This window comes from Chaetodon auriga, chromosome 4 (assembly GCF_051107435.1).
Source record: "Chaetodon auriga isolate fChaAug3 chromosome 4, fChaAug3.hap1, whole genome shotgun sequence".
Classification (NCBI taxonomy): domain Eukaryota; kingdom Metazoa; phylum Chordata; class Actinopteri; order Chaetodontiformes; family Chaetodontidae; genus Chaetodon; species Chaetodon auriga.
Genome location: NC_135077.1, coordinates 4,322,686 through 4,348,717, shown reverse-complemented (window position 1 = coordinate 4,348,717; position 26,032 = coordinate 4,322,686). Strand labels below are relative to the sequence as shown.

At 43.7% G+C, this 26,032-nt stretch overlaps 3 protein-coding genes across 5 annotated transcripts in view; 2 read left to right on the top strand and 1 right to left on the bottom strand.

The window, feature by feature from the left end:
- The window catches only part of plppr2b (phospholipid phosphatase related 2b), a 45,421-nt gene extending 40,615 nt beyond the window's left edge, over positions 1–4,806 (top strand). For 2 of the 3 annotated variants that reach the window (XM_076728672.1, XM_076728674.1), the window contains 3 exons: positions 626–802; positions 1,879–2,009; positions 2,735–4,806. In XM_076728672.1, the coding sequence (XP_076584787.1) occupies positions 626–802; positions 1,879–2,009; positions 2,735–2,843 (417 nt within the window). In that variant the 3' untranslated portion in view covers positions 2,844–4,806. Of the gene's footprint in view, positions 1–625; positions 803–1,878; positions 2,026–2,734 lie in introns of all 3 variants that reach the window. The other variant, XM_076728673.1, reaches the window with a different exon arrangement.
- Positions 4,807–15,807: 11,001 nt separating this feature from the next.
- LOC143318934 (transcription elongation factor 1 homolog) lies at positions 15,808–20,630 on the bottom strand. The gene is made up of 4 exons (XM_076727474.1): positions 20,565–20,630; positions 20,127–20,263; positions 19,959–20,029; positions 15,808–16,940 (listed from the first exon to the last, which is right to left on the bottom strand). The coding sequence occupies exons 2-4, from the start codon at positions 20,240–20,242 to the stop codon at positions 16,876–16,878; spliced, it is 252 nt and encodes an 83-aa protein (XP_076583589.1). The 5' UTR covers positions 20,243–20,263; positions 20,565–20,630; the 3' UTR covers positions 15,808–16,875.
- A 1,071-nt stretch (positions 20,631–21,701) lies between these two features.
- On the top strand, positions 21,702–24,963 carry pld6 (phospholipase D family, member 6). Its single transcript, XM_076729311.1, has 3 exons — positions 21,702–21,873; positions 22,340–22,569; positions 24,298–24,963. The coding sequence occupies exons 1-3, from the start codon at positions 21,704–21,706 to the stop codon at positions 24,567–24,569; spliced, it is 672 nt and encodes a 223-aa protein (XP_076585426.1). The 5' UTR covers positions 21,702–21,703; the 3' UTR covers positions 24,570–24,963.
- Positions 24,964–26,032: the final 1,069 nt, after the last annotated feature.

The following is a 26,032-nucleotide window of genomic DNA, read 5'->3' as shown; positions in this document are numbered from 1 at the left end:
CTCATTTAATACAAACAATGACAGAGGACCTGAACATAAACATTACTCACTGAGTTCATATCAGAATTATTGGATTTTCTTAAACTGAGTAATAGTTGAACATTTTAAGTCATTGCAGAGAATAAACCACACTCCACATACTGAAATAAACATCTACTTAAGTTAAACTTTTGAAATTAAATTTCCCTCAGTGATTGTCATCCCCTGATTTTAGCACAAATAGCCTAAAACATGTGTGTCTGTACAGTATGGGCTTAGTATTAGATTAGTGCAACCATGCAGTTATGATTTGAGTACTGCTGAAAAAATCCTTTAATGCATTTGCTCTCTTTTTAATTACAGTGCCATGGTCCCGTCATTTTTTTTAGAAGCATTAAACCAATCATGGCAGTGTTTTCATGGTGCTTTCTTTTTGTACCCATCTCCCCCCGACACCCTCTGAGATGCTTTACAATCGCTGCAGAGTGCGGCCTCTTGTGGCTTATTCAAGCTGTTCAACCTGTTAAGATACTCAAGCTGTAACATCATATGAATGATCTCAGCTGGCTGACTGAAGACCTGGAGACTCAACGCCTGGTTCAGCTCTACATGAACCAATGACATGACATTTATTTCTGTCTTCCAGATGTATGTGACCCTGGTGTTCCGGACCAAAGGGACCCGTCTGACCAAGCCCACCCTGTGCCTGGTGCTGCTGTCTCTGGCTGTGCTGGTGGGCGTGATGAGGGTGACGGAACACAGAAACCACTGGAACGACGTTCTGGCTGGGTTTGTCACCGGAGGAGCCATTGCTGCCTTTCTGGTGAGAAGGAGAGGAGGGAAGGAGGGAGACATGGAGAGGAAGGAGAGGGTAGAAGAAGAGATGGACAAAAAGACTTGAGGAAAGAGAGCAGGAACTACAGAAGTCATGGCATTGATAAAGCTGTGTAACTGATAGGAAGGTGGTAGTGTCTTCATTGTACACCATTTTAGGCTGATTGATTTACCCCCAGACAATGCCATACAATAAGTTACATAATACCTAAAACACTGAACTTTGCCTGTCATCTTCAGGTGAAGTGAGGTGAATATGTAATAGGCATCTACAAACAAAATGTTTAAACCAAATTCCGCCAATTTCAATAGAGTCAGTTAGGCTGGGGACAAATCAGTGAGGAAATAGTTTAGCTGTGGCTCACTAGCTAGCTATGGCTTGATATAGTCTAGCTTTACTGAGCCGAGAGTGGCTTCCCAAGCTCAGTGATTTTTTTGGACTATAAAACAGACACCACAAAGTCAAGTTCAGGTCTTAACTTTGACCAGATACGTAGGTAGTGCTGTGCTTTGCCTTTCTAGGACAGGATGGTGTGATAAAGGTAGAAGGGAAGGATTAAATCAGTGAAGAATTCAAAGAGAGAGCAGTGTTGGCGTGATGTGGGTGCAGGAGAGATGGTGGGTGGATGGACCGATGATTAAGGCAAGCTTGAGGCAAAAGAGCCTGTGTGAACACACACACACACATTTTTATATCTATGAATGCGAATAGGCTGATCTAAATCTTTACCATGGCACATTCAAATAGTGTAATTGGTCTTGGACCTCTTGGCCTAAATGAATTTTGTGGGAAAACTTCCAGAGTCAGCATTAACTTTAAAGATCAAAGTGCTCCCTGTGGCACATCCCAAAGACTGTTGCTTTCTTTCCATGCCTCCTCCCATATTTCATTCTTTCTCTCTCCTTCTTTAATTTCTCTGTCTCTCTGCCTCTCATACTATAAGCCACCTCTTCAGCATCTCTTCCAATGGCACTTGGAGCACTTCGCGAACCAGAAAATCATCCGTCTCTGTACTGCAGTGGAACAAATCCTCTCTCCTCCTTCTTTGCTCTGCTCTCCATCAGGTGTCGTGTGTCATCAACAATTTCCAGCCAACCCAGATTGCAGAGCCGACTCCTCCACCTCCGCAGCGTCCAGAACCCCCCATGGGGCTGCCTCTCCTCAGCCTGCCCCGTGTGGAGAGTCCACTCGAAAAGTTAAGTGGCCTCCAGGTAAGGGATGGGGGAAATGAAATAGCTAATATCAACAGACTTCACAAACTGTCTATCATATATCGGTTTTTGAGTGAAAGGTGTCTCTTGGTGAAGCTTATTGCCCTTGTTAGCAGCATGGCTCTAGTCATGGCAGTGTCCGTTGATCGGCCCACCACTTTGGTCCAAAACTGAATATCTGACCAACTATTGGACATTCATGGTCCACAGAGGATGAATCTTAATGGCATTCCTGTCAGCCTTGGTTGAGCCTAATTTAATCTGTTAGCATGCTAGGATTTGCTATTATACCTGCTAAACATCGGCATGTTGGCATTGTCATTGTATTAGCATGCTGATGTTAGCATTAAGCTCGAAGCATCTCTGTGCCTAAGTATGGCTTCACAGAGCTGCAAGCGTTGCTGTAGGCCCTTAGTGTTCTGTTAAATGTACATCAGGCTGCCTTTTACTCCTTTTTGTCCTCACTGACAGCCTTGGATGTCTCGTTGTATCTGGATGTTTCCTCGATGATAGCTCTGTGTACACTCTCTCTCTTGTCTTGACATCATGATTTTGCATTCTTGTCTCTCTCCATCTGAATCAAGTGAAGTTTATCTGCGCCATTCCCTCAAGTTTTCACTTTCCATGTGCTTTTAAATGTTTCATACTCTTTGCTTCCCTCTTTCGTTGCCTCTCCTGATCTTCTCTCTCTACTTTTCCTGCCTGTTAGGCTCCAGGGCTACCGTATTCTGAGATCACATGACCATCAGCCAATCCCGTCCCCCGCCCCTCCCGATGTGCTCCTCCCCTCACGGCGTTGCCTCACCAGCGCAGTCTAGACCTGCCCTCTGAATGCCCCCCACCCTGCCCTGCCCATCCCGAAGGACGACATCCTCTCCGACGGGTCAAGTCCACCCAAGTCTGAAGGTCCACCAATCAGAGGAGGCAGAGCAGCAACACGTGCACATGGCGAGCATGGCTGAAACCTGTCATCCGCTAAGGACCAATGGGACATGGATACATGTCCTTCTGTCCTGTTCTGTCCTGTTTGTCCTCCAAGATGGCCTCCTTTTTCTTTCAGGTGTAAAAGAACCAATGAAAGACTCGCCAAAGCCGGAGCTTTTGAAGCAATACTGTGTCCTCTTTGCCTCTCCTGATTTCCACAAAGACCCAACAGTGACTCTCAAGACTGTTGGCAGGTGATGACTTGATAAAACACTTGATCAAAACAAAACACTTGGCGGAGCTGAAGGTTTTTCAATGATGGAAGAAAATCTCAATCACTGGTGGATCGTCCTCAAAAGACCGTTTTGTATCACTCAGGACAATACAATGGGACAAAAGGACAAGATTAAAACACCTTTAAAAAGACCTTTATGTAATCAAAATGCAGGCACCGTCAAGTATTATGGCACAGACTTTTTTTCTGTCCTCCAAACTGACTAAAGAAACGCTGTCAAAGAGGAAAACACTTTTGTAAATTATAGCACAGATGAACCAATTTAGTGTTCAGTAAACTGTGTTTGTTTTGGGCGATATGGGACTGATCTCTCGTTGTATATTGCGTGAAGTGACAGAGGAGAGATTTACACACACTAGAGCTGTGCTTGTGGTACCACCTTTGTTTTTGGGGCATCAGTCAATTCATCCCTGACGTGAACTGAACTAGATTTCCATCAACTTTCCAAATATACTTCATCTTCTTACTATTCAGCTGTGTGTTTGTACGTGTCTGTCGGTTTTTACGTCCTTGCTGTGAAATCTTTGGAAGATTTTATCATTTGACTTACTGCCTATGCCCATGTGGAGCTCTCTGTTTGTGTTAGTTTGCACCAAAGTCTCACTTTCTCTTTCCCCCTTCAACACTTTCATGAGTCGTTTTTCTCTTTAAATTACCCGTATGTAAATGTTAATGTATTTTATCCCTTTGCTTCCAAAATCTTCTGTAAGAGTGGTATGGCATCAATGTTTATCCATCCATCCTGTTTGGTTGTTTCCAGATTTTCCTTCTTCCGTCCGCCATCCTTTCCTCACGCTGACTTTAGAAAACCAATGGCACAGACTCGCGTGTAACACAGAGGTGAGGCCTCTGAGTTTTGTATAGTTTTGTACAGTATGTAGGTTTCTTTATAGAGTATATACTACATTATCATTATGTTTAAACTGCGTGAACAGTGTGAGGCTACCTGAAGCTGTCTTGTAGGAACCTGAGTAGTTGCCTGGTCTAAAGCAGGAATGTAGCGCAGTGGAGAAATGTGTGAAATCTAACAGCATACAGGCGGTGTGTTCGGCTCACAACCTGCTTTGGTTCTGCTCAGTTCAAAAGGACACTGCAGGCAGGTCATACCAGTAGGACAGTTCACAGTGGGTTATATAAAGAAGACATTGCTATGGTTTTATTAAGCGTGTGTGTGTGTGTGTGTGTGTGTGTGTGTGTGTGTACTTATTGAGATTGGTGTGTATGTTTATAATGAGCACACTGTATGGCAGCATAACTGTTAATTTGGCAGTCTGTTTTCTTAAGTTAAACTGTCAAAAGTAGCTGCTATAATTGCACACTTGTGCTTGTGTGTAACTGCAGGCCTTCAAAGGACCCCTTCCAAGGCGTCCTTACAATGCCTGTTATAGCAGAAGATGCTCATTATAGCTCTGAGATTACCTACGGTAAAACTTTTCAGTCTGAATTTTTTGTAAACAACTGAAGAGGTAGAGAACACCATAACTGTCCAAATAATGTTATTTTCATGTTAAAAAATGTCTCTGTTTTGTATTTATTTATCAAAATAAATGGCAATTACCACACATTGCTTTTCACTTTATTTGTTGTTACGCATCACACACTTCAGTAAGGATATGTCTTTGCTGTTGTACCCCCTCCATTTGTTTCCAGCTGTTACTTCAAATTGTTGACATACACCAGCCATGGACATTGTATGTCAGAGTATGAAGAGGCATTTTGTGGTGCATCTGCCTGCCTTAAAATAATTTGTCAGACTAAGAGCAACTGGTCTTCTCCACAGCAGACATGTTGACTTGTCACAGTAGGAAGAGCACAGGTGTGTTTCCCAGTAAACATGACAGTGTGACAGTGAGCCTGCAAGCACAGCAGCAGGACCCTGAAACTGAGCCGTCAGCCATCATTAATTTTAATGTTTACACTTGTGTTTTCCCAGCTGTGACATCTGAAATGTCCTCCATGAAAAAATGAAAAAGATCTACTTGTGTTGGAATACCCAAAAATGTGGGCTGAACACATGAGCTTTACCAATTTCACACTACTGCACAGTGCATGCTAATTGTGTACGTTACACTTAAAAATCAAGCAGATTTACTGTGTTGAATGACATGTTCAATCTAGCGGGACAGTACTGCCCCTTAGTGGCCATTATCCAGCTTCTCCTTAGAGACGGTGTTAGAGCGTAAACATAGTATGTGCATATAGCTGTAGTTGTGTCCTGTGGCCACAGGGTGGCAGTGTTTACCACGCTAACCTGAGGACAGGGGAAAACCAAAGGAGAAGCTTTCAGAACTCACCACTTTCAATATTTATGAAATGAAACAGCACATAAGGAATGTAAAGATTTGCTTAAACAGAAAAGAGCAATTTGAAATGTTTTCTCCTCGGCCCACATTAGGCCTTAGTCATCAATATCATAAATGGAATGTATTGGCACAATAACTGTTAAAGGTACACACAGACAATTTGTCTTTCTGTGTCTCCCATTTTCTTTCTCTTTCAATTGCCTCAATCTCTCCCCGCCACCCTCTATGTGCTCCTTTGAGTTTGCGTTTGTCAGTCTTGTTAACGACAAGGCGCACACACACACACACACACACACACACACACACACACACACACACAGAACTCTCTGCACTCTCTCGACAACATTATCTTTCCGGAAATTGCTTCTCAAGCACAGCCGGAGCCCCATTAGAAAAGAAGAGCTCTACGCTGTAACCTTTTTAAAAAGCCATTAGTGATGCACCTGCTTCTCTCCCTCCCTCTCTCTCTCTCTCTCTGTTCCTATTTGTGTGTCCTATTTGTCTCTCTTGTTAACACTGACACACACACACACACACACACACACACACACAGTTTCTCCATCCTGATTGCCAGCTTCCCCATTCCCAATCCTACAAACTGACTAGTGAGCAGCACAAGCATCCTTCCACTCCGATTAGAGTATGAATCACTGACATTTTAAAGTTCTGCATCAGAGTGCAAAACCACTCAATTTAATAATTAATGTGTGTTATTCTAATGGCTTGCGACTGTTAAATCAGTGTTTTGAACATGAGTAATTCTCTCTCAAAGCTACACACTGGGAAAACAAGATATTTCGTAAAATGTCATGTCACTAATGTGAATGGACCTGGTTTGCGCCATCAGAGAGGAATGAGAAAATCATCTTGGAGGTTCATTCAATGTTTGCTTAAATCTGGCCATACTGTACAAATGAGCGTTTAATTATAAACGCTGCTCCCACTTACAGTGATTTCATGTTTTTGTCATAGTTATTTGATATCTTAAACATTTGAGTCAGAAGTGATTTGTGTTTGCTTTGGTTGCCTCCACATTAACACCACTAACTCGACATGCTGCCAGCACTAAATGAATGGGAGTGGCATGACATGATGTGCAAGGAATAAACATGTACGCCAGCATGTGGTGCATACTTATCTTGTGTGGAAGAACATATTAATAAAAAAAAAAAAAAAAAAAAAAAAAAAAATCAAGGTGTGCCTGCAGGTGTTGGGGAGTACTGCTGCAAATGTGGAAAAGGTTCTATAAAGCCTTTTGTGGCTCCAGAGGAAGTCGGACACATTTCCTCAAGTGATGTCGCTTGAGTCAGCTTCAGTTAGTAGCTGCTATTAGCACAACACACCTTTAATCTCAAACCCAACCGTTAGTGGTCGGGTTTGCTTTATGGGTAATGTAGGCAAGTAAGTTTTGACAAGGAAGATGAATACACGGGAGACAGAGATGATATCTCTGCGTCCTCTGTATTGATTTTGATCTTTTTATTGAAATCTACAGTGCTAAGTTTATTACTCATCATTTTTAATTATTGTTTTTGTTTTTTTTTGGGGGGGGGGGACGAGTGCTCTGAGGAATTTCATTTACATTCTAGAGGGTGAAAAATGACTGATCGTGTGTATGCATGGGTTTGCATACGTGTATGTGTACCTGTGATTTCATATAATGAGCTGAACTTTGCTGCCTGACTCGGGGCTGGTCTGTTTGACGTAATGCTCCTGACCCCAAGGTCACACATTGTCTGGGGCTGAACCACTCTGTGTTTGCATGTGTGTGTGTGTGTGTGTGTGTGTGTGTGTGTGTGTGTGTGTGTGTGAAAGAGAGGGGAGAGAGAAGTAAAGAAAGAAATAAAAGAAATGCAGGAAAAGGAGTGAGTGTAAGTGAGTATGTGAACTGAGACAGATAAAAAGTATGTGGATGAGTGTGGTTTATCGCATCCCAAAACAAACCAGCAGCCCCTGGGTAATAAAAATGTACTATCTGTCATAGTAAATTACAAATATTGGTCTTCGCCTTGCTGCAGTCTCCTGATTATGCTCAATGGTCTGCCTCTGACAATTATGAAGCCATTAACACTGTGTACGAGTGTGTCTATGTGCATGTATGTGTGTGTGTGTGTGTGTGTGTGTGTGTGTGTGTGTGTGTGTGTGTGAGAGAGAGAGAGAGAAAGACTCTATGGCTGCTTATTTGAGGAAATATGCTATCAGTTTTTTATGGCCTTGAAGGCTCCAATGCCTTACAGCATCAGCCTTGCGGGCTCTCAAACATCAAATTTACATGTTTGCTGTCTGTCTGCGGTTCCGTCTCTGATGTCTCAGACCAAAATAAAGAGAGCGAAGAGAGGAAGAAGAGTAGAAATGGAGGAGAGTTAAAGATAAGTTATAGCAAAGACAAAAGGCAATTTAGCTATTGTGTGGAGCTTGTGTGGATCGTTACCGAGCATTTAGCACTCACACGAACACGCACACACACGTTTTGGGTTTCAACGGGCAGCTCCTTTACAGGCCACCAGATGAGGAGAGGATTATAAAGGGCCTTACCATCAATCCCATCCAACATGTCTGCTAAAGAAGACCATCAACCGGATACAGAGGTCCCAGGAGGCTGGATTAGGAGTAGGAACACACACACACACACACACACACACACACACACATACACACTCCACAGGCCATGTAGAAACCTCTCTTAAGACCCAGCAGGCAACATGCAAACCGAGTCCCATTTTGGTCTATTATGATTTCAGCACTAATGACTGACAGAGTGGCAGCTTTGTGTAACATGATGTTCCTCTATTTCTGTGTCGGATACACCTCAGTGTTCATTTTCTGTGTATATTCATGTGCACAAATTACACAGCAAAGAGAATGAATGCAACAACACAATTAACAGTAAAATACTACTGTTGACAATAATAATAATAATAATAATAAACTTTGTACGGCTCATTTCATAAGATGCAGTACAATGTGTCTCAGAAAAGCTGAAAAACAACCTGCATAAAGGACAGATTCAAGAAATAGAAGCATTAAAAAACATAGCAGAAAGGATTTATGAAATTAGAAATGAAAGAAAAGAGAGATTTCAAACAAATACAATTAAGGGTAATTTAATGTAATGCAATAAATCAGACAGCTGTGTCTACCAGCTGTTGTTTGTGTGCTGTTGTTTTGTGGAGTATTATATTACAACCTGTATTTTACTGTATTCTTTATGATTGTGTCCACCTCTTGGACAAAATAGGCTAATCGAAAAATGTTGGCACTATATGCCATAGTGTTGTATTGTGTCGCTGTACATTGTACATGTTTTTGCTATTTTGACCAAAAGCGACTCGAATGCAGTCATGGTGCAAGCAACACAATTCAAAAATAATGAACTTGAAGCAATATTTGATAGCGTTATAAGCATGAACAAGGTAGCAGGCTTGGGTTATTTATTGCATGACTATTGCACAGGATTGCATTGTATTTTACAAGTCTCTCCACCCCCAACATTAAAAATATTATAGAGACGGTGGGAGTCACAAAACACCATGGAGGCACTATAAATGCACCATAAAGCAGCATATTTTAACATTTTATATTATGATGTCACCCTCGGCACATAAAAACCATCACAGAACAGGTCCAGTAAACTCTCCTGTGAGAAACACAAACAATAAGTCACAAAACAGACAGAACAAAGAAACCACAGGTCCGAAAGATTTCGTCTCAGGGCCCCTTACATGCCCGTTTACAGTGAAGAAAAGTCTTATAAAAAAATAGTATTTGTACCCGTGTTTACTGTGATACCAACAAATTAACAGCCACTCTCTTTAACACGTGCTTGCACAATGTCAAACCCCTAACCACCCCCACCAGCTCTGGGGCCCACCAGAGCTCCATCGCGGACCCGTTGAGGTCCCCGGACCCCCGCTTGGGAACCGCTGCACTACAGGGCATGTTCTTCGGCGTCAGGGCTGGACGGAGCCTTGGACAAGTGAGAAAGCGTGAGCAGGAGGAGAAGAGGAGGAGGAGGAGGAGGAGGAGGAGGTGAGAGGTTGCAGCTGAGTTGCATGGGATGCTGATGCTGCTGCATAGGCACCATCGCTCCATCCCTCCCTCGGAGAGAATGGAAAAAACAAGGAGTGGTTATGTGATTCCCCCACAAGCAGGAGGAGAAGCGCACAGGAGAGAAAGGGATAGCAGGGAGGAGGAGGAGGAGGAGGAGGGGGGGGGGGGCGTTTCCCTGCACAGTATCGCCTATTCTCACACTTCAGCATGGATACAATGTATGGCATATGGAGCGGCTTGTTGAGGGGAGCTGGCGTGGAGGTGGACACAGTGGTAAGTTGAATATTTTCAGCTTTTATTTCACCCTGATAAGCGTTTTTTGTGTGTGTGTACGTGTGTACGTGTGTGTGTTTGTTGTTTTTCTGACACAGTTCACAGCGCGGCATTGCTCGGGGTCCCATCACTTCAGACTGTCGTGACATTTACAGAGATGTGTTGATGAGCCCCGAAGTGGACAAAACAAGACTTGTAGATTTCAGTTTCGGCCGCCGGTTTGAGGCACTGCGTGGCACGAGATTAACGCCCGATCAATTTGTCGCTGGCACGCTTTATGATTTGATAACTAAACAGGTTGGTCCCATCAGCATCGCTCCTAAGTTCCTATCAAACGACTCTGATGAGAATTGCACCTGCACGCAGCTTGATGTCTGAGCAGCAGCGTGTCACCGTGCCTTCCTCCTTTGTAGCCCGTCACATACAAGACAAAGATGGTTCAAAAAATCTCTTTGACACTCCCTGAAAAGGGTTAAAGATTCAATCCACGCTTGCCACCGCGAACTGGGTTCTCCTTGTGAGTGGAAGCGGATGTATTTACAAACAAAGAAAGCTTAATATCCAAGCCTGTCACGTACAAGACAGGTGCTGGCTATCTGCAATTTTACAGTGGTGTGTTGGTCGTCTAGTTATCTGGGCTAGTAGGCCAACTGGAGCCTATGTGCATTAAGGCCCAGGAAGATTACAAAAACCAGAGTGTCTCTGTTGAGTTTCTCACTGAAAGTTTAGCCATAGGCTCAGAGGGTAGTTTCTTATTCTGCACTCTAGGCTGAATTTGTTGCAGTAGCCATGACTGGGTCATTTATTTATTTATTCATTTTGTCTGGGTAGTGACTATTAGGCTCCACAGTGTAGTCAAAATGACTGGAAAGATTTGCTGTTGCAGGCATAAGCATAAACATCCTCATAACAGCGCCTTTAGTTCCAAGCAATTAAGCAGTAATGTGCAAGCAGCAGCCCGGCTTCCGCTCGGTCTGTGTCTCCATCTCAAGCCTGTCTTGTCTTTGCCTCTGGCACAGCCACTTGTGATTCTGCATCCTATCTGACACACCAGGTACATTAAAGGATTGATAAGTCTGTTTGCGTCAGACGCAAATATGGAACACAGACCGATTGCCTTTCATTAGGCCCTCCAGCTGGAGCCAGTCCACTTTCAATCAAGTCAATTCAGGAAATGGATTTTCTTATAAACGCAAACCAGATGTCTTCGTCATGACACAAAGTTCTCGTCTGTGTTCGCGCAGCTATTATTGGGACTAAAGGGATAGTTGTAAATATGTGGGTGGAAAGGTAAAACTGAGGTGACAAAAGCAGGCCTGGTGCACACGTTCAAAACTGCTTCTGCAGGCACACCCATTGTATGTGGGAGTCATTCTCATAGCTGAACCCTGCACACACACACACACACACACACACACACACACACACACACACACACACAGCTAAAACTACACGGAAGCATGTCTTCAAATTAGACAGAGACATTCCAGTGACACCGAGCAGACACAGACAGGTCCTGTGTAGTGAAGAGGGCAGCAGCAGGGTGTATTTTTACACCAGATCTCTGACACCTGCGTACATCTCTTCACAGCTCTTGGTGAGAACAGAAGATGCGTCCACTTGAGTTGTCATCATCAGCAGCCCAGACTTGGACAGTTGGGATGGAGGAAGAGGCAAGAGGCGAGGAAAGAGAGAGAGAGAGAGTTGAGGAGAGAGGACTAGAGGAATATAGGTAATGAGGGAGACGTGTGTCAAGATCTTCTCGACTTGATGTCTCCAGCTAGTTTCTGCCACTTCCATTGCAATGGCAGCGGGGTAGGTTGTAGACTATCACAGGTGTGAGTGAGGTGAGGGGATTGGAAGTGGCAAATGGGAACTTTCCAGGAGTGTCGGCCGTTTGCGGTGGGCAGCTCTGACGGGGGGGGGGGAGGGATGCAGACGAGGTACGGTTTATGCCTGCGTCCGAATGGGTAAACAAAGTGATCTGAGGATGGGGAAAGTAGGACAAAGAGGGGTCAGAGGGTAAACGCAGGGCAAGCACATGAAAGACCACGGAGGGATCGCAGTGATTAAAGAGGAAAGGTTAACCGGGGGAGCAAGAAGAAGTGAGAAAAGAGACACACAGTCAAGTCATGTTTGTGAACTAGCCTGAGTTTTCTTGGGGGAGCTGTCTGTGGTGCTGATGCAACCTCCCTCCCCACCTCCCCATTTCCCAACGACTCTCCTCCTCTCGTGCTCTCTCCTCTTCAGCTGTTGATTGACAACTACTGACTCTCTAATTGGCAAGTGTGGATAGGGGAGAGTCAGGCTTATTCTCCATGGGACAGACTGAGGAGGAGAGAAAGAGTGTGGGGGGGGGGGAGATGGGGGGACATACCAGGGAGAGTCTAAGTGAGAGTGGAGAGGAGACAAAGATAGAGATAAATTGGGGGGGTGGTGGTGGAAAATGGAATGAAGGAAGGCATGAGGTGAGGAGGAGGGGATGAAGGTGAGGGCTGAACATCTGTTCGGGAATCAGTCTCTCCCCTCAGTGCAGTGTAACACACACTGACACCTATTTGATAATTGGTGAGCCGGCCCCTCTCCCACAGCGCTTGGCTAAATGGTTGCTTGATACCAGGGAGAGCAGAGGGACTGGCTGTTGGCAGTGCAATCTGTTTACTTGGTGCAGCTCAGGTAAAGATGCATAGCAGGCTGGCTGTGTGTATACTCTATGTGTGTGTGTGTGTGTGTGTGTGAGTGCATAAGGCTTACAATCCGCTTATTAGTCTAACAATGAGCTCAAGATGTGACTTGGAGCGTGCGTGAAATGTGCATTATAACCTCCGAGCAATGCTGCTGCATTGTTACTCACGGATAAATCTGATCTCTTTTGTCTCTTCTCATCGTAGGTGCCGTCCTTAAAGAATTTGCCTCCGCACAGACCTCTCCTCCTTCCACGCTGCAATCTTATTCAGGAGTGCCAGAGCTGAAGGGATGCACGCAGGAAAGGAGAATGAGCTCCAGAGTCGAGAGGAGAGAGAAAGGAATGGAGGGGAGGAGGTGGGCCTCTTTGCTCCGGTCTCGACCACGGGTATTCTTGGGTTGATAATACAGATGTGGATGTTATTGCTTGAGAATACGCGTAGTCGAGTGGAAGCTTTATCATCTACATGGGACCAAAAGCAGAACTCTATTCAGTAGAGTACAATGGCAGAGACCAGGCAGACACATATAAAGGTACAGCCAAGCTGAGTAGGTGACATAGACATGGGCTGGTTTTTAATTAAGCACCCAGAGGTGACTTTTTATGGGAAAAGGGCTTATTTTGTTCAGTCAGAAAGGTTTTTAAATAGAACGCAATCAGGGCTAGCCAGATCAAATCCAGCCACTGAAAAGGTTTTATCATCGTAGGTTTATCAACCATGTCACTCTTTACACCTGTGGAGGAAATGAGTTTGTTTCGCTGGCCAGATTCAGCCTCTCCTGCAGAGGCGCTGGCGGGGAAGACTTGCGGCATGCCACTAAGCTAAACCCCCCGGGCATTAGTTCAGGGAGCTTAACACAAAAGTCTTCAGACTCAGACGTTAATTCCAAACCTTCTTGATTACATACCCTTGTCAGTCAGTCGTGCACACAAGTGAGCCCATAATCTTATCAGTTGATGAGTGTCTTTCACAGCCCTTCACACTCTGCACCAAACGTTTTCCCCCCACTGAACAGAAATGTGAAGTTTGCAAAAATGAAGGTGCCAAAAAGCGGCTTGTCGCGGGTCCTCGCGATTAAACGACTAGCCCATTGTAACCATGCAGAGCCGTCATCCCGCCGCTCGACAAACTACCCTGGCACTCCTATTTTTGACTCCTCAGGCATGCTAAAAATGTGTGAGAGCTTGATGCCTGTAGCAGCTACAGGAGACAGTAACACAGGAGGACATGTCAAGGCTTTCACCCGTTGCTGACATTTCAGCATGCGGCTCAGCTGACTGGCTGTCATGATGGAGGCGCACACACACGTACTGCATGAGGGTTCACATGAACTACATGCCAGTAGGGAAATAGGGGATTGATGGACCTTATGAAAACAAGCATTCAGATAGACCCCCATATATATCTATATATATATATACAGATATATAGATATATATATGAATGCACACACATTGCAGCTAGGTTCACTGGGTCCATGTGCCAGTGGGGAAATAAGGAATTGATTGATTTTATGGGTGACTATTTTTAGTCAGAATGATGGATGTTTATGTCTTTTATTGATCAAGTTGAGGTGTGGGTCTGAGGAATTCGTGGACGTCAGGGCATGCTGATTAATCAGGCAGCAAAGGTGTTGGAATAAAACATTCTGAATTACATTTTTGGCACATTAGCATTATTGCTAAGTATTATAAATTAGAAAATCAACACTGCATTGCAAATTCAGCAATATATATTAGCATCTGTTTGCAAATGTGCCCATGATAAATTACGTTCGTATCATTTACTATTGCGTGATTTCTTACTACTGCGTAAGCAAATCTCTTATTTATTAGCACAGAATGGAATCATAATTTATACAAATTTCCACACTGACGTCGTGTAAACTTGTTGATCGGGCAAAGCCGTTTCTGTGGTTTTGTGTGTATTTGTGTATGCGTGCGTGTGTGTGTGTGCTTCTAAGCAACAAAATGACTATTGTGAGCACAGCTCCAGGTGCCTAGCAACCGAATCGCTCAGTTTCCCTGGCAACAGTTGCCTTGCACTCACTGTGTGGGTGATTGGCAGCCTTGACAACGGAGACGGAGTGACACTTGACCTCGCGTGCTGAATGGGAGAGGAGAAAGAAGGAGCGAGAAACAGAAGAGAGGGGGAGGGAGTGGGCGGGGACGTGCAGAGACAGATGAGAGACTAAGTGATAATCATTCTCCATTGTAATCATCCTCCAGCATGTTTCATAAGGCGTCGGCAGTGCCTCTCCAGCTGGGGTCCATCATCAAACACAATACACAGTGTAGTGCGCGCATGCACGGACACACTCTTCCTGGGTGGAGAGCCCAGACAGACACTCCACATCTCATCTATTATCACTCAGCCCTGCCTGGTGCACAGCCTTGCAACACTGCATCTTCTTTCATTTGTGATCTGCTACATCCTGTGCTCTGCGGGGATGAATGGATCCTGGACTCTTAAAAATGTGTCACGGCCGCAGACGCTGCAGGAGAGTAGATCAGAAGCTTTTACTTGACTTGCTTAGACATTTCACTTTGAACCCGCCTGTGTCCGACTCCATGGAATGTAGGTGCCGTAATTATTATGAAAATGTGTTTTTGGTGGTCCTCCATCCATTCACCAGCTGATGGTATCCCATTGTTTTCCTTCAGTCAAAAAGCATGTTTTTCAGAGCTGAGTGTACGATGATGAATAAAAACGAGAAGAGTGGAACAGTACAAACACATTTGGAAGTTGAGTCTGTTCTTTCACCTCATTTAACTTTTACTATTAAATCTATATTATACTCAACAGAGTTCCAAGGCTTAGTCATTTAAGATTATTATCCCAAGACTTGCATCTGTGAAAGTATTTGTGATGTTTTTTCATTTAATCTAATTTTCTGTGACAGATCCTCTAAATCCCAGCTCTAATTATGACGCTGTCCCTCCATTTGTCGCCAGCTGGTGGCGCTCAGTGCCATGCAGGATGTTTTTCATGTCACATCTAATCACCACCTTTGGTTTCCTGATCTCCTCATAGATGAATAAATATAAGACTATTAGATCCAACTAAAGCAAATCAAGGCCAGACAAACACGCGATCACAAAAAAGTGTGAGTCAGGTTTCTAAATCTTTTGCTCACTTCTTACTGGTTCAACAGGATTCTTTGTGCTACAAATGAAACATCTGCTCGTCACACTATTAAAACACATTTACTTAACTAAACAAAATGAAATCCAAGCCACACTTACTGGTATCAAGTCTTATTACTCCTTTATTTCCAAGACCACACTTGCCAAATCTACACTGTTTTAAAAAACAGACTGCTGTCATGCTATTTAGCACTGACGGCTCTGGCATAGGAAAATGACTCTCAATATTATTGCTTGATTTCAGAAGATCATACGATTCTGTACATACGGGCTTCATAACAAACACCTGTAATTCTTGAAAACAGTGAAGCTAAAAACACACAATCACCTGAAAAAAAAACTGAATGATTTAAGAACAAAAGTTTTGAATGTAGCAGCTAAAATTTTAAACATTGATCATCATTCCTCTCTCCAGTGGAATGATCTAACGTTGTGACACGACTGTCTTCGTGCGGGTGAGGAGAGCTGAGGGTAATCATTACTGTGGACACAACCTGTAACATCTTACTTGAACTCTGCAGCCCACCTGGAAATGTAGGTCCTGCTGCTAGTGTCAGCTTATTATAGAGGATGAAGGTGTGGAAAAAAGTCACTGTGCTCTTTTTTTTTTTTCCAACCCGTCAAGATCCACATATTCACACGTCTTGTTCTCATCATGCTATCCAAAAAGTTTTTATTGTCTATTGATTTCACGTGCCATGATGGGAGTCCGTTCTCTTGTGCTACAGGCCTCTTGTATAAAATTGCATTTGTGCAGCTAACAACAGCAGTTAAACACAAAATAAAAAGCAGGGTGCATTTTTTCATAATCGTCTACATTTTAGAGGCTTGTGTACGCTGCATCTTCAGTATCTTTGACAACTAGCCAAAACAAATAATGAAAAGAGAAAGCCCTGCTCAATGTGTGAGGATAAATCAGGTTACAATGACTAAAACAAACGACGAAATAAATCTCAGCAGTCAGAACAAGAGTCGTGGCTTAAACAGAAAGTGGAGAAGACAGAAGACCTCAAACATGAAACTCCTGTTCACACAGCCGTAAAGCTCCAGCGACCACATGGAAACCTGTGAGGAACATCATCAACGTCTTCTGACCAGCTTGACTGTAATGAGCCCAGGACCATCAGCCACATCCTCATCCCGTTCCTGAAAGACATCCGGCTCCACGAGGGCTACTGATTGGCCGCTTCACAGGCATCTATCCAATCACTGTACACGTCGACTGGCTCTGACAGATCTGAAGAACAGCAAGTTAAGGACAAAAGGGCTTCTGCTGCTTCAGAGTTCATCAGGGCGGGATGATCTCATCAATTCAACTAACATGAGCGAAGTGTGGACCTTCAGTCACACACAAACAGGTGGTGGAAACCCCGACCCATAGTTTCTCAAAGTGTGGCTCGTGGGCCAATGGTAGCCCTAAGGATGCGACATGAAATGCATGCGTTGTATTTTAATCATCTGCGGTCCACATTTAATACAACCCTGGGCTCCTGCGTCCGACGCGCCTCCCTAACGAGCGTCTGTCAGGTTATTGATGGCAATTTGCAGAAATCCACTGGTTGCATGGCAACAAGCAGCACCTCGTGAATGTCACGGGGAATGATGTTCTGTTATCAATGCCTGACCTTAAGGCTGGACAATATGGCAAGAAATATGATCACGATCACTTTTTCAGTATTGCTCAATATCGATGTATAAATTTATAATGCTGCCCTGACGAGATGAAATTAAGAGGGTTCATTAAAATTTAGACGATAACATAAAAAATAGAGCATTTAACTGCAAATTTGGCTGGGTTTAGAATATATTTTGGGATATAAGAATATATTGAATAACATCTAAATGTCAACATTAACTTTGCAGGCGTGCTTTATTTGCCTTGATAAAACAAAACAAGTTAACTTGCCCTGTAGCTCAGTCAAACAATGGTGTGGTTATGAGACGGGGCCTCTTCAGAGGATAAAGACTTGTTGTTTCCCGGCTCGACATTACAGACTGTGTCAACATGTGCTTCGCAGTTGCTTTTGAGATATCCAAACTACTTCCACACATCTGACATCATGTTCACTTTCAGCACTTTTGCCTTAAGTGTGGCTGATGCAAACAATCGGTGTGGATTAAGAGGAGGAGAAAAGTTACTGCAGGCAGAGTCACTGAAGACGTCACATTTCTGCAACTTTGTGTTCAACAGGTGTTGGATAAATTGATCATAATGTCTAACGTGTGTGGCACTTATGGATAATGAGCATTGTAGTCGCGGGCTCCATTGAAACATATCCTACAGCCTGTTTCTGGCTCTGCTGTGAGGCCGCGCTGCTGTGCACGGTGTGTGTGAGGAGCTCAGCCTCGCCCTCGTGCAAACACGCAGTGACAGCCAGCAGAGGCAGAGAGGCAGCAGACTCACTGGCTCTCGTCCGGTTTATTTCTGCTGTGTGAGGCTGTTAGATCTTCCAGTTTGTCATTGTAACTGACAGAAATTTTATCACAAGCCCATATCGAGATCATTTTATCCTCCAGCCCCACTAGTGCTTTTGGCTTAAGTTCGCTGGACAACTCAGCAGTTTAACATGGAAGTGAGGAGGAAAAAGCACAAAAACACTGTATGGCTGAGGAGAAGAGGAGGCTTCAAGAAAACTGGATTGATTCTTACTTCGCTGAACCTCGGGGGACAGATAAAAGTGATCTACCTTATCTGCAAAGACGTGAATTCAGTGCTCAAGGAATTTAAAGATAAATGCCATCATGAGACCGATCACAAATCCTACGACACGTTCACGAGTTCTCCTGTGCGGCTCTATGTCATTTGCTGGCTCCTTAAATTGGCCCTCAGTCATCAGAACATTGAGAACCCTCGCCACAGCCCCTGTCTCTGTTTAAAGATGGTCTTTGAAGTGGGATGTTAAAGGCCTCCTTCATCTTTCTTTAGCCAGTGTGCTGTGAGGCTCCCCACAGCTGAACGCTGCATCAGTGAAACACCTTGGCAAGAAACTAAATGAACTCAGGAAACAGACAACATCAATTGTCTGTGAGAAACAGTCAAGCATCGACCGGGAGTCAGTGGACGACTGTAGAAAGACCAAAGAGGCCATTTACATCCGACGCCAAAGACTGTTTATGACCCCATGTTAACTGAGTGTATGTTCACATTAAGCCAGCTACATTTGAACACGCACATTTGTCTTTGTTTTAACCGTTCATCCTGACAAAAACAAGTTTCCTACCAAAAAAACTCAGCTTTCTGTCTCCAGAGTAACATATTAGAAACACCAACGCTGTGTCTCAGTATGCACAGAGCAGACGTTTGCAGAATGATGACCTGAGAGGGCCACGGGCTGTGAGGCAGTAAAGTGAAGAACTTGTTGCCTCTTACCTTCTCTCAGATCTCTCATTCTACATGCAAACACACCCCTCCCTCGCTGCTGTGCATAACTTGTACTTAAGGTGACTTTGCTTGACGACTTCGTGACCATAAAAGAATTATTCTGTCACCACCGCAGCGCAGTGTGAATAACTGCTGGGTGACAAGCAGTATTCATGAGCTGCGAATGAATCACTTTTTCATTCTCGTGTAGGTGTCAGACAAGAGAAACTGAAAAATACACAAATGAGAACTAAATTGTGAATTTGGCCGTATTGAAACACGGTACAGGTGATCACAGAGGAGGAGGAGACTGAATGGAGGTGTAACGGGTTCACACTCAGGACAGACTGGATGTTTCTGTGGCCTTGCCGTGTCACAACTAGTTGCATGGCAACAAGCGAATTCCCCAACATCCTCTGTGGCTTAAATCAACTTAAATGTTGATATAGTCCATCACACGCTTGTTGCATTAACACTGCAGCTGACCTGACCCTCACCAGATTTTGGTTCTGATGTGTAGTTCTGCCCACTGAAATTCTGATGATAAAGAGTTCAGGTGTTTTCTGTTGCTCAGGTGTTTAGCTTTACGATTATGGCCTGGAAAAAAAAAAAGTGTGGACGCAAATTATTTTACCTGGAAACAGCGTTTTACAAATTAGCCGGCTCGATGTAGTCTGAGCTAAAACACGACAGCTAACAGTCAGTTCAGTTGGACCCTGTCCCCCTTATCCTAACCTGACACGAGAAAGCTGAGCATACTGGCCCCTCGCGAGATCCATCTCATAAGTGGGTGTTTAAACTACCATTACGCTCAACAAACTTTCATGCCAAAAGCTACTAAAACAAACCATTTAAGTCATCATTTACTAAAATGAGAATGCGTAATAAGGATACAGGTGATGGGGGTCTGGAACTCCTCCAGGCAGACTGTGCATGAGATAATGCCGGTGTTTCTGCTCCTCTCCCTGTTGACAGAAAAGGGAAATGTTGGCAACAATCAGATATGAACATATCAAACAGGGAAGTTGTCGAGGGATACGCATTTGGTGAGATTTTGCGTACATTTTGACATCACATGACTTCTCGTGGTTGCAGAACGGACAGGTGAACTGAGAGTCCAGATCCCCCGTCATCTTCTTCTTAGGAGGGGGCTTTCTTTTGGACTTGCGGCGACCCATTGCACACAAACGGAAGCAAGTCTGTGTGTGAAACAACAACGTGGCAGTTTCAACAAGGAGAACATACGCGATGGGAGAACACCACCACAGAGAAAATACGTGAGACCACCGGACTAGAAAAGAACTGCTTCACCATTATGTTGGCTACCAAAGTTAGCAGGCTAACGTTAGCATGTTTGTTGTTGATCTCCAGTAAGACACAAAAATCGCCTCGCGATAAAACGACGAGTGAAATGGTCGCTTGTCTCTGCTGATTGTGCCGCAGCTGCTGAACGTGTCGCGATTCTTTCATGTTTTCTAATAAAAGTTTAATCTTGTTTACCTTTGGCTGTAGAGAGTACACGTTCCGACTCAGAGAGAAAGGGCTTCCTCAAGACCGGGCACGTGCATCTGTTCGACTTAAATGATTGGTGGAGAGAGTGTGTGCGCTTTGCGGCCAGTTATTGGCTCACTAACATGTCAGTTAACGTCATTGGCGGTGACGAAAGAGCGTCGACACAGCAGGTTCCCGCGTGGTGGCGCGACAGCAGCTGGGACAGGTGTGGTTCGTCAAAGTACTCCGAGTATGAGCTGAAATTCACTCCGGTGTGCGAGAAATGTCAGTTCTTTATCTGTTGTCGGGAGTCAGCTTGGTTTAAATGGCGTTTGTTTGGTTTCCTCAGCGTTTGGTGTTGATATACTATGATAACGTTACAAATGAACATTATAATCCATGACCTCCTAGAAGGAGAAGACACTTAGCGTTAATGTAGTTTATGTCATGCTTTGTTAGCATTAAGCTAACGTTGTATACGTATAATACGTCGAATTCCTCTGAAGAAAGTATCAGAATCAGATTTTCATGTACAAGCAGGTCTTCACTTGAAGGCAGTTAGCCCTAAACACACCAGGAGAAAGGAGAATCAACAAGGACTGTCAATGTCCTGCATTCAGAATCTTAAGTAAAAGAACCAAAAGTAAAAAGTACTCACTATGCAGGGTGGCTCATCTGAGATTAATATACATTAGATCAATGTGTAAACATCACTCATGTTGCAGCTGGTAAAGGTGCAGCTCATCTTAACTTCTCTGTATTCTGCTGGGTGGCTGAATCCATTAAAATACACCATAATTCATTAGTTGGTTATATTTTGTGTTCTGCAGAGTGGCTGGTACCCGAAGCTGTCAAACTAAAGATAGTAGTGGAGACATATAAACTAGAATAAAATGGAAATACTCATGTAAATTCAACTCCAAGATATTTACGATGCATATGTTGCTAAATAGTTAAATACTCAGTTTTATTTGCAAACAGTATGTGTGTATCATCGGGCATGATTAGAACTGCATTCGTGCAGAGTTTTAAATATTCTGTGTTTGATATTAATGACTTCAGAGCTCCAAATTAAGATTATCTTCATCATCGACTGATCTGGTAATTATTTTCTCAATTTGACTTTTGGTATGTCGTAAGCGTCAGCGATGTGGACGGTGAAGGTGCTCGGCCTGGGTGTGGTGGCCCTCTCTCTCAGTCTGGAGCTGATTGGCTGCCTCCTCCGTCGCCTCAGGCCTGACAGAGTCCTCAATGAGGTCCTGTTCTTTCCCTCAGAGGTAGCCTGCGTGGAGCACATCTTCAGTCCCTCTTCACCTCAGTAAGTGAAAGACAATCGCTGTGGAGTAAAAGGACGTTTTATATGATTTTCAGTTGTTATCAGTGCCTCTAATGCAAATGTTCACAGCCTCTACGTGCTTTCAGTAAATGGATTTAGTCAGTGCAATTACCATTCCTCATGTCTCACTGAACAGGATCATTATTTTATCTACTGAATATGTTTTTCACATAAAATTGCACCCTCCAAAACCAAATTTAAATGTAAACATGAACAAGACCAAGAGGGTTATTTGCAGTTTTGCCAGTACGAACATTTTTCACAACTGACTTAACAGCATTTGTTGCTAAATAGAACTATTGCGACCTGATAGTTGGTTTCCTCACGGTCTGGGCAGCCTGGATGAAAGGTGGAACACGTAAAGAGAAAACATGTTTTGTACGCCCCATGGCAGACCAGCAGATGATGCTACAAGTGGACATTTTCTCTTGTCCTTCTGCTCTAACAGTTCCTGTTTCTGCCCGTTGCCTCATGGTGTGGAGACCTCTTTCTCCCGTCTTCTCCGACGAATCCTGTCTGCTGCCTCCTCTCTGGACTTGTGTGTCTTTGCTTTTTCCAACATGGACCTGAGCAGGGCCTTGGTAGCGCTGCACAGCAGGGGCGTAACCATCCGAGTCCTCTCTGACAAGGAGTACGCGGCCATCAATGGCTCCCAGGTTGGGGTCCTACGCAAGGCTGGTAAGGGAAACATCTCTTTATTTTTTAAATCACTGTCAAATCAGTATGCCAAAAAAGAAATAAAAAAAATCACAAATGCAGGCCCATGGAGGCACATTCAGCACTTATAGAGATATTATTTGTCAAACAACCTCTGTGGGGTCATTATTATGGACAAATTGCACTCGAAATACGGGAAAGATGACTCTGGTCTTACCCAGCTGAGGCTGCTCACTCTGTTCTCAGATTATCAGTGTCATTGTCAGTAAGTCTCACAGGGTCCCTTCGTGCTGAATAGAGAGGTGAATGGAGGTCGCCACTACAAGCCCTCCTATGAGTCACAGCAATCACGCTGTCAGAGCTCGGAGAGATTTTGTGTCAGACTCACAATCTTACTTTTCTCTCTCGGCCCTCTGCATTCAATAAATTACTGCTGCTGCATATGGTTAAGTAAGAATTACGTAAGAAGTTGGCAACCAGACAGCAAATTTCATTAGGCAAAGTGTTTCTAAATATGTGTGTGTGTGTGTGTGTGTGTGTGTGTGTGTGTGTGTGTGTGGTGCCAGAGACTATCAGCTCCTCTGTTCTTACCGTATCTGTTACATTTTTCCATTGTCTGCAGAAACCTTTATCCCCAAAACTGATAAGATACTGACCTTTAATTGCCGGTTACATGTAGTCTGTCTTCCTGTTTCGGGCCCTTTCACATCGAGCCGAGCATATTTTAATGAAAATTTATTTAAAAAAGGCATTTATACACAGCGATAAGGGGGGTCAAAGGGACATGTTCCTTAGAAGAAAGGTGCTCCGAAAATTGACTCTTAAAAACACACTTCAGGTAATTATTTTCCTCTGGTTTTCAAAGGGAAACGCACTTAACCTTTCAAGAGAGAACTTGCATACCAGTATCTAATCTCTCTCTTAATTTAGTCTGCAGTCCAATCGAAAAATGTGCAGCCCACTTATCAAATCCCCGACCAAACTAAAGCTTCTGTCTAAGATAATTTTTTAAATTATGCGCTTGATTCATGTAAAATAGCTACTACAATTATGTAATAAACCAGTTTTATTTTTTAAGTTGTGGTACTCAACCATAAGAGCAAATGCACATCTTCTGGGGTTTCAAAAGCTCATAGATTCTGTAATAAATGATCTAATTTATATATGTAAGTGATCATAATAAACACACATATGTGAAAAACAATAGAAAGGCTTTGGTTTAAGATGCTTTGTCAGATTTGGTAGCTCTTCCTCAGGTTTCGTGTTTCCCAGCTTTGGCAGTTTTTCTAAGCAAAGCGTTTCTTGTGCTCAGACTGGATAAACGAAGTAAACAAGTGTCTTATGATTTTATGGAGTGGATGAAAACATTCATGTGACCTTCAGTGTTAAGCGCTGAGTGCTGTAAGCTTGTAATGAAATTGTGTTGCAGTGGGGTTGAATAGTCTTATTGTAGTGAAAGTGCAGAGGTTAAAATGCATTTAGATTTGTTTATCCTTCTATAACACAGCTCCTCCGGTCAGGCCAGCACTGTCCATTAAGAAGCTCTCACACCGGTGCTCCTGTACGAGAGGAGCTGCAGCTGCAGGAACATTCATTCATGAACACAAAAATCGCCATATGTTGTATTTACTCCACATTGGTAGTACTTGTACACAACCCAGAATTTAATACTGAAGAAGACCAACACATCCTGAAGGCAGTGAAGAATTATCCTCCACCCTCTCCCACGTCCTCCCCTCTGCTCCGCAGGTATCTGTGTGCGGTGCGACGGGAGCTCCGTGCACATGCATCACAAGTTTGCAGTGGTGGACGGGCGGCTGCTCATCACCGGCTCCCTCAACTGGACGCTGCAAGCAGTGCAGAGCAACATGGAGAACGTCCTCGTCACTGAGGAGCCAGACCTGGTGCGACCCTTCATCGAGGAGTTCCGCAGGATATGGGAGCGCAATGATCCGACCCAACGCCGCCGCCCAAGTCACCAAAAACCTGCTCATGTTACCACTAGACCTGAAGACAGATGAGCTGTGATGAATGTGGAGTCAGAGCTCATGAAACATTGAGGTAGAAGTTATGTGTGTAAAATGTGTGCTTGGCCACAAAATGTCTCCAGAATTTGATCTTTTTTTTCTTATGTTAGAGCTTTGGAAGACATTCAAGTGACAATGTTACTGTTCAAGACGATGGCACTTTATTTTAAATAGGTATCAGGAAAAAGCGTGAGGCTCTGAAAGACGCTGTGTTAGGTGATTTACCGGGCTCAGCCTGAAGTGAAGAGTTCCTATTTGATTCATTGTTTTCTCATATTTTACAAAAGCGATGGCCTGTAGCAGCGCTGCGTGGCACAGGCCCAAGATGAGGCAGATATCCACAGCACACGGTGCATCTGTTCTGCAGAGAAGACCTCTGTTTGTGTTAGGCGAGAATTTTCTTCATGCTTTTAATTCAAGTTTACAGCTTTTTAATATAATTACATTAAGTTGCCATATTGAAGGGTGTCCACTGAGGTGAAGAAACGAATCTGTCTTCATGGTCATTAAGTAATCAAAATCTATTACATGATGTATTTTCCCTGACAGAAGTAAAGGAATTATCCAGGCTAGTTAGTAATTTGGGTTTTATTTGAAAGTTAAAGACCAATCCGCTGCTCATCTGGTGTATTACGCTCTGTGTAAAAACCCAGTGTGTTGCTCAGGGTGTGCTGCTGCAGTCTCAGGGCCTCTTTTGCCAAGCACTAATAAAAACCCTCTTTCACGCTGCAGCTTTGGCAGGTCTGTTGCATCATTGCCCCACAGCTTTAGTTTTTCTCTTGCTCCAACATGATTTACTCTGGCTCAAATTTACAGAAAGGCCTTCCAGCACAAATACATGCTGGTAGTCACAATACTTGACAATACATTCTTTTGGGTTTGCGAACACACCCGCGCAGTTGATCTGGTCCGGACATGATCTCCCTGCGTTGCTCATCAGTCAGGCGGATGCGCGCTGATCAAGGCCAGAACTGGTTTGACTGATTGAAGACTTATTCAGCAGTACACATCTCGAAGTTCAGCGTACTAAATGGGAATGTTAGACTTAACGAATCAGCTGCTGTATTTTATCCACGCTAAACAAATGACCAGTTTATCTGAGAGGTCATGAGTTTGGATGCGTTACAAGTGCGTAACGCCTGCGCCATTCAACAATACAGTCCAGCAGCCTGAAGTTTACTACTGAGAGCGCGTCAAGTAGCCAGTGAGCGGCAAAATGTAGCCGGAAATGGGGTGATTTAACCTTCAAATTAAAAGCTCGGCAAGCAAACCATCACGCAACATAAGTTTAAGAAGTACCATGTTAGTTTTGCTGAAACAATTAGTCAATTAATCATTGGTGTATTAACAGATTTATAATAGTTAATGAATTACGCAAGCAATTTGTAATGCAAAAATGCCCAACATTGACTGTTTCCAGCTACTTAAATGTTGCTTAAGTGTTGCTGCCTGTCTTT

Excerpts from the sequence above, each read along its gene's own strand:
- pld6 (XM_076729311.1), top strand. The coding sequence starts at position 21,704 with ATGTGGACGGTGAAGGTGCTCGGCCTGGGTGTGGTGGCCCTCTCTCTC. Across the intron at positions 21,874-22,339 it reads TTCAGTCCCTCTTCACCTCA|TTCCTGTTTCTGCCCGTTGC; the intron begins GTAAGTGAAAGA and ends CTGCTCTAACAG. Across the intron at positions 22,570-24,297 it reads TGGGGTCCTACGCAAGGCTG|GTATCTGTGTGCGGTGCGAC; the intron begins GTAAGGGAAACA and ends TCTGCTCCGCAG.
- LOC143318934 (XM_076727474.1), bottom strand. The coding sequence starts at position 20,242 with ATGGGTCGCCGCAAGTCCAAAAGAAAGCCCCCTCCTAAGAAGAAGATG. Across the intron at positions 20,030-20,126 it reads AAGTCATGTGATGTCAAAAT|GGAGAGGAGCAGAAACACCG; the intron begins GTACGCAAAATC and ends TTCTGTCAACAG. Across the intron at positions 16,941-19,958 it reads GTTCCAGACCCCCATCACCT|ATCTGTCAGAGCCAGTCGAC; the intron begins GTATCCTTATTA and ends GCTGTTCTTCAG.